The 10,911-nt window shown below is 44.1% G+C and overlaps 1 protein-coding gene across 1 annotated transcript in view; it reads right to left on the bottom strand.

Annotated features, from left to right (window-relative positions):
- Positions 1-2,936: 2,936 nt before the first annotated feature.
- The window catches only part of usp37 (ubiquitin specific peptidase 37), a 52,526-nt gene continuing 44,551 nt past the window's right edge, over positions 2,937-10,911 (bottom strand). The window contains exons 14-17 of the mRNA XM_048599282.1: positions 9,903-10,016; positions 9,220-9,289; positions 8,214-8,352; positions 2,937-7,219 (exon numbers count right to left, since the gene is read on the bottom strand). Of these exons, the coding sequence (XP_048455239.1) occupies positions 7,129-7,219; positions 8,214-8,352; positions 9,220-9,289; positions 9,903-10,016 (414 nt within the window). The 3' untranslated portion in view covers positions 2,937-7,128. The remainder of the gene's footprint in view (positions 7,220-8,213; positions 8,353-9,219; positions 9,290-9,902; positions 10,017-10,911) is intronic.

The following is a 10,911-nucleotide window of genomic DNA, read 5'->3' as shown; positions in this document are numbered from 1 at the left end:
GGAAAGTGGAATTGAAGGCAGAGATAAGATCCATAACTCCTACTCCCAGTTCTTATGCAAAGTAACAGTGCTCATTGTAAATTACAGGCAGCCCCAGCTTGTGAACAGATTTCATTCTAGGTCATCCAGCTCTGCACCTTGTTGTCTCGGATTTTCCAGCATCTGCAGTTCCTACTATCTCCCCCATTGTAGAGTCTGTTTGCAAGTTGATTTGTACATCAGAACACAACGCAGGACAATATAAAGGAGCTGTTTGAAATGACAGGAACTATCTGCCTGTCAGATCGTCAAAATTACACCCCTGAATGAGATTACGATTTGCGTCACAAGTAGAGAGGGTGGTTAAGGAAGCATTTAGCACGCTTGCCTTCATTGCTCAGTCCATTGAGTACAGGAGTTGGGATGTCATGTTGAGGTTGTAAGGACATTGGCGAGACCTGTTTCGGAGTAGTGTGTCCAGTTGTGGTCGCCCCGTTATAGGAAGGATATTATTAAACCGGAGAGGGTTCAGAAAAATATCAGGGTAGTGCTGGAACTGGAAGGCTTAAGTTACAAAAAATAGGCTGGGATTTTTTTTTTCCACTGAAGTTTGGGAGATTGAGAAGTGACCTTATCATTTATAAAATCGTGAGGAGCATTGATAAGGTGAAAAGTAAGGGTCTTTTCCCTAGGGTGGCCGAGTTCAAAACTAGGCATCATATTTTTACGGGGAGAGGAAAGAAGTTTTAAAATGGACATGAGGGGCAACTTTTTTTTTTAAACACAGAGTGGTTTGTGTGTGCGATGAACTGCCAGATGAAGTGATGGAGATGGGTACAGTTACAGCATTTAAAAGACATTTGGATAAGTACATGAATAGGAGAGGTTTGGAAGGGTATGGGCCAAAACAGGCAGGTAGGAGCTGTTTAGTCAGGGAACAAATTTGACATGGATTAATTGGACCAAAGGAACTTTGACTCTAAGCTCGTTGTTCGTAAATCAGGGATTCCCATGTATGCGCTTTCACCAAATGACCAACTTCACTTTTCGGTCCTCTCCTAAATACAGACATTTTTAGAAACGATACCAGTGTCCAGCAGTTTTTGTTTATTCACTCACGGGATGTGGGCATTGCTGGCTAGGCCAGCATTTATTGTCCATCCCTACTTGCCCTCGAGAAAGTGGTGGGTGGGAATTCAAGGGTTATGACACAGTGAAACTGAAGGAATGGCGATATATTTCCAAGTCAGGATGGTGAGTGGCTTGGAGGGCAACTTGCAAGGGGTGGTGTTCCCATGTATCTTGTCCTTCTACATAGAAGTAGTTGCGGGTTTGAATGGTGCTGTCTAAGGATCTTTGGTGAATTTCTGCAATGCAACTTGTAGATGGTACACACTGCTGCTACGGAGTGTCAGTGGTTAAGGGCGTGGATGTGGTGCCAAATCAAGTAGGCTGCATTGTCCTGGATGTTGTCGAGCTTCTTCAGTGTTGATGGAGCTGCACCCATCCAGTAAGTGGGGGGTATACCATCATACTCCTGACTTGTGCCTTGTAGATAGAGGACAGGTGTTGGGGATTCAGGAGGTGAGTTACTCATGTAGTATTCCTCGCCTCTGACCGGCTCTTGTAGTCAGTGTTTATGTGGGGAGTCCAGTTGAGTTTCTGATCAATGGTAACCACCAGGCCGTTGATAGTTGGGGATTCAGTGAAGGTAACACAATTGAATACCTAGGGTGGTGATTAGATTGTCTCTTATTGGTGATGCTTAGTGCCTGGCATGTGTATGCTACAAGTGTTACTTGCCACTTGTCAGTCCAAACATGGATACTGTGCAGATCTTGTTGCATTTGGACCTAGACTGCTTCAGTGTCCGAGGAGTCACAAATGATGCTGAACATCATGAAATCAGTGAACATCCCCACTTCTGACCTTATGATGGAGAGAAGATCATTGATGAAGGAGTTGAAGATGGTTGGGCCTAGGACACTACCCTGAGGAACTCCTGCAGAGATGTCCTGGAGCTGAGATGATTGACCTCCAACAACCATGACCATCCTCCTATGTGCCAGGTATGATTCCAACCAGCAGAGAGTTTGCTTCCTGATACCTATTGATTCCAGTTTTGCTAGGGTTCCTTGATGCCACATTCGGTCAAATACAGCTTTGATGTCAAAAGCTGGCACTCACCTTACCTCTGGAATTCAGCCCTTTTGTCCATGTTTGAACCAAGACTGTAATGAGGTCAGGAGCTGAGTGGCCCTGGCAGAACCCAAACTGGGTATCAACGAGCAGGTTATTGCTGAGCAGGTGCTGCTTGATCGCGCTGTTGATGACACCTTCCATCACTTTACTGATGATAAAGAGTAAAGTTGGCGGGGGGTGAGGGGTGAGGGTTGGAGTTGGATTTGTCCTACTTATCCTACCTTTTGTGTAGAGGACATACCTTGGAAATTTTCCACATTGTCAGGTAGGTGCCAGTGTTGTAACTGTACTGGAACAGCTTAGCAAGTTCTGGAGCACAAGTCTTCAGTACTATTGCCAGAATGTTGTCAGGGCCCGTAGCCTTTGCAGTATCCAGTGTCTCCAACCGTTTCTTGATATCATGTAGAATGAATTGAATTGGCTGAAGACTGGTATCTGTGATGCTGGGGACCACTGGAGGAGACCCAAATGCATCAACCACTTGGCACTTCTGACTGAAGATTCTTCAGATATTTCAGCCTTGACTTTGTCCAGCAACTCTCCAGAAGATTAGGAACTTAATGCATTGCTAGTGACCGTGTCTGTGCAAGAAGGGTGGTTCATAATTGGGTAATGCATCAAGGTGCCTTACTTTGTAAAGCAGGAGTTCCAAGGTGATGCAGTAGCATTCTGAAACAGGGTACGATGTTCCATCCCTCCCACAAATACCTACTAATCTTGTCTCAAGTTCACCTGAAATTTTAAAGCAGACCAACTTTTTTTTTTGAACAGAATCATCTTTTATTGTCACAATCTCTGCGCGAGCTGTGTTTTAAAAAAAAAAAAATCACAGGGACAGCAGCAATCATCACAGGCAAAACCGATCTGCTAAAACACAGAAAAAACACTTCAAAACACAGGGATGCTGCTCTCAGTCACACGTGAAGGAAAAATGCCATAGATTCTGAGCAAAGGAAATCAAACGTACCTAACAAATAAGGTTGGGGCAGGTTTTGTAGACAGAGCCCTTTCGTCAAAAAATGTCTATCCTTTGTGAGAATTATACTTTTCTCAGGCATGAAATTAATTTCATTCATGTACATAAATATCTGGATATATTATATAAATACGAGCAGTCATACTGGATTGGTCCAGCCACAGAGCAGGCCAGAATCAAACAAAATAAACACAGTCAGCAAACAAGCTCATCACAAACTTCGAAAATCCAAACAGCTGGCAGCTCACGCTGAATTTAGAACATGCCACAGCTGATGCTGCATCATACTGCCCCCGGCAATCTGCAGATGCTGTTGTTTCCAAGGAGGGGCACCATCTCACTTAGCTTCCGGTCTGTGCTTGGCTTGGGATTGCATTGTCGGCCTTGACATTGTTGCATTTGTGAATCTGGAGAATAGGTAGCCCTCGCAAAAACCAATTTGGCATCGCTCCTGCAGGCAAATACCTATACAGGAGGCAGGGACTTTGCAATCTTTCTCTTTGCCTCAGAAAATCCAGAACACCTGCTGCAATCTAGTTGAAGTTGGAAGGGGAGAGGGGGTGTCTATTTCAGCCCTCCCCTACACCCAACTCACCCTTTCACCATAACCCACAATAGGTTAAAAGAAAAAAAACATTTCAGAGAATCCTGTCTTTTTTTTAAAATTAAGAGATCCACATAAGCAAATGAGTGATTGCTAATGAAGCCATTTCCCATGGTATATATCCTTATCGAGGATTTCTAAGGGTACGGATATCTGATAATAGGAGAAACATTCACCAAATGCATCTTCCCAAAAAACAGCTCCTGAGGAAGGGGAACAGAGAAACCTGTGTACAGGTAGGAATGGAGTAATCTGTACTGAGTGATGGAATTATACAGCTAAACCCTCAGTCCCTTGTTGTGGTGTAAGTTCTGAAAGAACGAGAAGACAGAGACACCAACCAAAGGGGATCTCCCTGGGATTAGCAGTCTCTGTAGAAGAGTGTAGTCTTCGATATTCAGCCTCAAAACTACAAGCCAGAGAGAGAGAGATAGAGGAGCGAGGTGGTAGAGAGGGCAAGGAAAACATGCACAAGGAGGAAGAGATGGTGAGAAGTGTGAACCTATGAAGGTTATGCAATGTAGAGGAATATTGGGAAGCCTGTAATGAACCAGCCTGACCAGTACTAAGGAAATGACACAAAGTGTTGAAACTAAAAGAAACCAGCAGTTTGCAGTTCTCACTATCAAGTGATTAATCCCACTGTATCTGGGACTCAGCATCAAAACTCAATAGTTTTCAGAGTGAGGAAGGCTAAGTGGCCTACTGTGGTTAAGTAGGACCCTCTCTCAGATCCAAAGTGTTGGATTTAAGGATCAGGCCAGGAAAACTACAAGTAAGCCTCATGAATCCAGGTCCTGAGTAACAAATGGTGCATGGTAATACCTGGATTTATTTGCTTTCTGATCACCAGGTCCTTTCATTTGCTAGGGAGCACAGGGTCTCTAATTCTCTGACTGGGTGTTACTTATGCTCAAGTCAAAAGTGATGGGAGGGAAGCAGGAGAAGCGAGGACTAACCTGTGGAGGCTCTGCTGTCTATCACGTACATTGTTAAAATATTTTCAAGCCAGAGACTTGGTAGCTCTTCATGTCTGATAACCACAAACTGTGTTTCTATGACTGTGGAGGGCTGCATCACAGTGAGGGGGGCGGGGGGGTGGAAGGGAACTGAACATTCAGCTGACTGGAGCTGGAGAAGATCAAAAACAACTGGAGTTCTAGAGGGACCAAGCATGCATTACACTCCCAACAACCCCTCAAGCAACAGCCATTGCCTGACCATCAGAATCCTTCCCTGCTGAGACAGTGTGACACTGACCACCACACCCCATCAACAGCTGGTAGTCCCCATTCCTGATGCTTGTGGAATGGACTGAGCAAAGATGTTGAGGCAGAGAACTTAAACACCTACCAGCACATCCAAATAATGGACAGCGGAATTTGCTGATCCCCAAATGAACAAAAGCTCTTGGTGTAAGGCTCACCCAGGGAGTTGGTGTTGGAGTTGGCAGGTCTTCATCCTTTTGTCATTCTCTAGATTAATTATTAAGGAAGTAGAAAACAGTTCTTTTTACAAGCCCGTGTTCCTTTAAACTGAGAGCAATTTGAAAGGTTGGGTCTTTCTGGTTACTGTTCAAACAGAGAGCCCTTATGCAGGGCGACCTGGGTATGTAATAGTTATAGTTAAGACTGCCCTGGGGCACTGGAGTACAGGCCAGATTCTGGAGACTGAATTATGGCTGCAAAACCTGACGAGTGCAAAAGAATGAGCAGCAAGCACCAGCATGGTCCTGCTGTAATGATGAGATTTGTCAGTGATAAGGGAAGTTCCTCTGATAGGAACTCCAGTGGCAGGGTCTGGGTCAATGTTATCCAACATCTCTGGGTGTGCTTAGCTGCCCATTAGATCAGATCTAGCAGTATTTACACTCAGCAAAAAAACTGTCCCCCCCCCACTCCCTTAATACCAAAAAAAGACAGCCAGCAGTCTCTTAGCAGCTGTGAACTTAAAGCACAAGGTGGTTTAAAAATCAAAGACTGAGGCTCTCACTGAGCACTGTGGTGATGGTAGGTACTTCTGCCACAGAAAGCGTCAACAGTGCAACATCTCATAGGTGCTATAGATATGGCATTATTTCCAAAAAGTTAATAATTTATTTGATGCTTTAATTGTACAAACATTGCGCCCAGCGCCCAGGTAGGAGCAAAGGACAGAATCTCAAGGAACTTAGACCTACAGTGAGAAAATCCCTTAACTGATGGGGAATTGTTGCTATTTTTGACCACCCTTCACACTCACTGAGCAAATTCAGGGGCCCAGTTTCTGGTTGTAAGTGGATAGAGAGCAGCTTTGGGAGAAGAGGCACAGTGGAGGAGGGAGCTGTTTCCAGTGCATGAGCCTCAAGAAGCAGAGGGGTGGGGAAAATAAAGTGCAGTGTGAAATGGCGAGGCTGAAATGTAGGCTTATCTCAGCCTGACAAAGTGAGGCAGCAAGTTACCAGCAACCAAAACAACTTCCCAACAGCCGCAAAACACAACTTTTTTTTTTTTAAAAAAAGAAAGCTTTTTCACTCAGGAATAGTCTCAGATCAGGTAAGGACTTGACCTGGTGTGTGTTTGGACCAAGAATTCAATTCCAGTGCAACTGATACTGCTACAACTTAACACAGCCTTGAAATTAGGGAGTTCGCCATTGTCTCAGGGAAACCTCTCTCAGGGCTCTCTGTGGAGCTGTGAGCTTTCCGAAAAGCACGGCCACTTTATAAGTAAGGCAGGAGAGACTAGCTGGGGGGATGGATCTTAATAGTACGAGTAGTGCTTACTGTGGGGGGTTTCTGATGGAACAGTGATGCCACAGAAACTGCTTACATGAGACCATCAAAAAAAAAACTCACATTTTATAACTAAACAAAAACCAAACCTAACCCTCTTTAAGCCTAAGGTGAGAGTGTCACAGGGAGACTTGGGTCAGGGTCCACTCTCCCTTTTCAGTTGGCACACACAAACCTCTTCGGGGTAAGAACAGCAACTTTAGAATCATATATTATATTTTTCTCCTGTTTAAAAAAAAAAACAAACCCTTACTTCAAAACAGTCTCGTGATACAATTTCAACTTGAATTCCTTGAAAATCTTTGGAAATAGTGACAGATTGACACCTGTACTTGTCCAGGACTCCTGTAATCTTCTCGGGCATCTGGCTATGTTAGGAATGAGTTCATCGCACTATCAACTTGGAGTGTCGACCTTCAGCACCATTTCCTGGCTTCAAAAACCAAACAAGTGAAGGCCCAGGATCACTGCAGCCTGGCGAAGATCTATCACTATTTTAGGAGGTATTTATCCCAGGACTAGTTGTAAGTGACATTCAGTCCCTGGTAGTATACTGCTAGCAGAACTAGCTCCCACATTAAAGTCCATGCATCGTCACAGAGGTTGCAACACAGGCCTGCTGGAGTCCAAACCCATTGGTTGTGAGCACTTCTCCTCCTCCTCCGCCAACTCTTCCAGTATCTCTCTATGTGGCAAAGTAGAACAAAAAAAAGGTTAGTAACAGAGCTGTCCCCGGGCTAGTGTCATACATGAGTAAAGGGGTCTCTTACAGAAACTGCCTCCAACTTGCACTACAGACAAACACACCAGGCATCTCAGGGCAACGCAGGAGCCCCTACCTAGCATTGTTATTGTTCTCTGCCAACACTGCTCTCTCTCAGGGTCAAGTTGGCAGGAAATATGCAAATATTTATCATCATTCAGTGGCCACAAGTATAGGATCAGGATAGGGAGCTGCTGCAGTGACAGGTATGGGATTGGGGTAAGAGGATTCTCCAATAACAAGGGGGATGTGGACAGGGAGTTACAGTAGTGACAGGTTCAGGGTGGTGGATGTTTAGTGCAATGAACAGTAATGGATTGGGGTGAAGTGGAGGGAGCGAGTTACTGCATGAACAGGCATAGAATCAGGCGGTGGGATTGAGAAGGAAGTCAACTATAACAATGGCATGGAAGTCAAAGCAATTTATTAAAGCCATACATCCTTCAATAATTGACGGGGAATACATGTCTGATTTCCTTTTACCTAAGCTAGAATATCCAACCAGTGAGAAATCAGAGTTAACATTTCGAGTCAAGTGACCCTTCCTCAAAACGTTCTCAGGAAGGGTCACTCGACCGGAAACATTAACTCTGAATTCTCTCCACAGATGCTGCCAGACCTGCTGAGCTTTTCCAGCAATTTCTATTTTTGTTCCTGATTTACAGCATCTGCAGTTCTTTCGGTTTTTATACAATCACGGTCCCTCCTTAGATCAGATAACTCTGCAGATCCTGTGGATTCAAGTCAGCGTTGACTTTCAAACTAAGCTAATCAAGTGGCCAAGTCACCAAGGAATAAAGTCCAACATTATGCTGTACAGCAAAAAAAAAAGAGCAGAGGCCATCAGCCAGATTTACAGGTGTAGAGTTGAGATCATGAGGATGAGATAAAGGGGTCAGACTCATCCAGTCCTTACTTGTGCATATAGAAAAAGATGTAGCCGCTCTTGTCTCGATCCGACTGCACAGTACCCTCCATTGTCTTGGATACCTCCAGATCATTGTATGTCAACCAGGTCTGCTTCTTTATATCATACACATCGCTAATGTAGTGCCCTTCACAAAATAAAAAGTCGAGTAATCAACCTGCTGTACAAGAAAGAAGCTGTTGACTATTTAGCCCCTCAAACCTGTCCCTCCATTCAATAACATCACAGCCCATTCTTTAACTTCAATCCAAAGATCATTCCCATTCTCCAATCTCTCAATTGAGTATCCGAGAATCTAACATTCTAGTCTTGATATACACACTCACTGGCTATCCATGGCAGATGAGAATTCCAAAAGGTACCCAGCCCGTGTGGAGAAGCTACAGAGGGCAGTCAAGAGTCACTTAGATTGCTGTGGGCCTGGGGTCACACATAGGCCACACCAGGATGGTCCACGGCCACTACTGATGAGACTGGAACTTTAATGTTCCCAGAACTTTAGCTAGGGCCTCTAGTTTACTAGTCATGTCTTAATTTTACCCAAAGACGCTTCTACAGGAATCTGTAGCCTCCTCTGCTTTTACAACTAACGCAAAATACATTACAGTTACAAATCCACACCATCCTCAAATCTCAGGTTATATTTTATTACACCAGAATTGGTTCAGGCATACCATTTAATCTGGTTGCAAATCAGATTTTTTCCAGATACAAAGACAAAGGGCAGCAGATGCACAGGGACTCCACTGTCCACATGCTCCCTTCCAAGACACTCACGATCCTGACAGGGAAATATACCACTGTTGCTTCAGTGTCACTGGGTCTAAGTCCTGGAACTCCCTCCCTTGCAACATTGTGGCTATACTTACCAGGTGGACTGTGGTGGTTAAAGCACTGGAGTAACTAAGGATAGACAATAATTCCTGATCTAGCCAGTGATACCCATATCACATGAAAGAACAATTTGTTTTTAAAAAGAATATCTGGTACCTACCAGAAGAGGAGGAGCTGCCAATGTGGCTGACAACACTGATTAGCCGATAAGAATGTGCAAGTTCACCTGTCTGCAAGAACAGAAACCCAGTCAGTAAAATGTGTCAACAGATACCTGTGCAAACACCATGATAAGTCAATACAAAAAAACCAAAGCCAATATGAGAAAAACATTCGAGAGTGGTTAGATTGGGAATACGCTGCCTGAGAATGTGAGGGTAGATTCAATTATGGCTTTCAAATGAGATGTGGATCATTATCTGAAGAGAAAAAACTGTAGGGCCACGGGAGAGGGCAGGAGTGAGGCAGCAGCCTCAAATAATCCTGCAGAAAACCGTCACGGACACGACCTCCTCTCTGCTGTAAAACGTTCTATTCCAAAACAGAATGCCCGTGAGTTTTAGCCACTGTCTGCAGCAACTCTGCCCAGACTGATTGCACAATCCAGGCCTATGCTGCAAGTTAGGCAGCTTGACAGAAACACAGCTTACTTCCCAATCCCACAGGCTCAGGGTGAATGGAGGGGTCAGGTGAAGAGGAAGATGAGGATCTTGACCCCCACACCAATTTGGCACTGCACCTTCCATGTCATTGGGCAATGCTGAATTTTCTAATGGAAAGATTTGCGTTGCTGTTGGTCACAGCTCCCCAACTACACACTTCACATCTGCTCTCACACCTCACCTCTGCATTTCTTTTTAATTCCTCAGCCTCAGCCTCACTGTAATCCATGTCAAGGATTTCTTCGTTGCCAGAATCTTCATCCGAACCCATAAGATCACCAATGGAGTTATTGAACTCTGCAAAAGATTATTTATTATGATTACATTGGAAGAAAATTAAAACAAAGACCATGTTACCATTGATCAAATCATGAGAATGCAGCAAATCTCACAAAGTCCTTTTTCAGGTAGATCTATCTGCCCATACTTTGCTTTCCGTGGGTCATTGATTATTGAATTCGCCTCCTTCAGATGGAGGCACACAGTAATTTGTTGCTTTTGCAGAATAGGTAAAGGACAGGACAAAGAGCTTCTAATGAAACCAAAACACTGCAGATGCTGGAAACAAACAAAATGCTGGAGAACCTTCGCAGGTCTAGTAGTATCTGAAGAGAGAGAAACAAAGTTAACGTTTCAAACCCCATATGATTCTTCTTTAGAACTACATTAACTGTTTCTCACTCCACAGATGCTGCCAGACCTGCTGGGATTCTCCAGCAGTTTCTGTTTTTGGTTCTAATACTGACCCCAGGGTGACAGTACTATTTACTTCTCCTGGTGGGATAAATGACCGAACGTCACTACTCTCTCCTCTTTAGCTAATTCAGTACCTTCTTAGGGAATACCTTTTAAATTATTGACAGACAACAGGCTAACAGTACTATAGGCCAGACTTATGCAATAAGAGGCTTGCTCCATGTGTACTTCATCTCTCTTATAATACTGTCTGTCTTTGAGACATGGCTCATGCTAGGGAGTAGCTAATCTTTAGTTATGTTAACATAGCTCATATCATATACATAAAGCCCTGGGGGAAAATTGATGCACAGAGAGATCTGGGTGTTCAGGTCCATTGTACCCCGAAGGTGGCAACGCAGGTCGATAGAGTGGTCAAGAAGGCATACGGCATGCTTTCATTCATCAGACGGGGTATTGAGTACAAGAGTTGGCAGGTCATGTTACAGTTGTAT

This window comes from Rhincodon typus, chromosome 7 (genome assembly GCF_021869965.1).
Source record: "Rhincodon typus isolate 14 chromosome 7, sRhiTyp1.1, whole genome shotgun sequence".
NCBI classification, from domain to species: domain Eukaryota; kingdom Metazoa; phylum Chordata; class Chondrichthyes; order Orectolobiformes; family Rhincodontidae; genus Rhincodon; species Rhincodon typus.
This window is presented reverse-complemented; position numbering and strand designations above follow the sequence as displayed.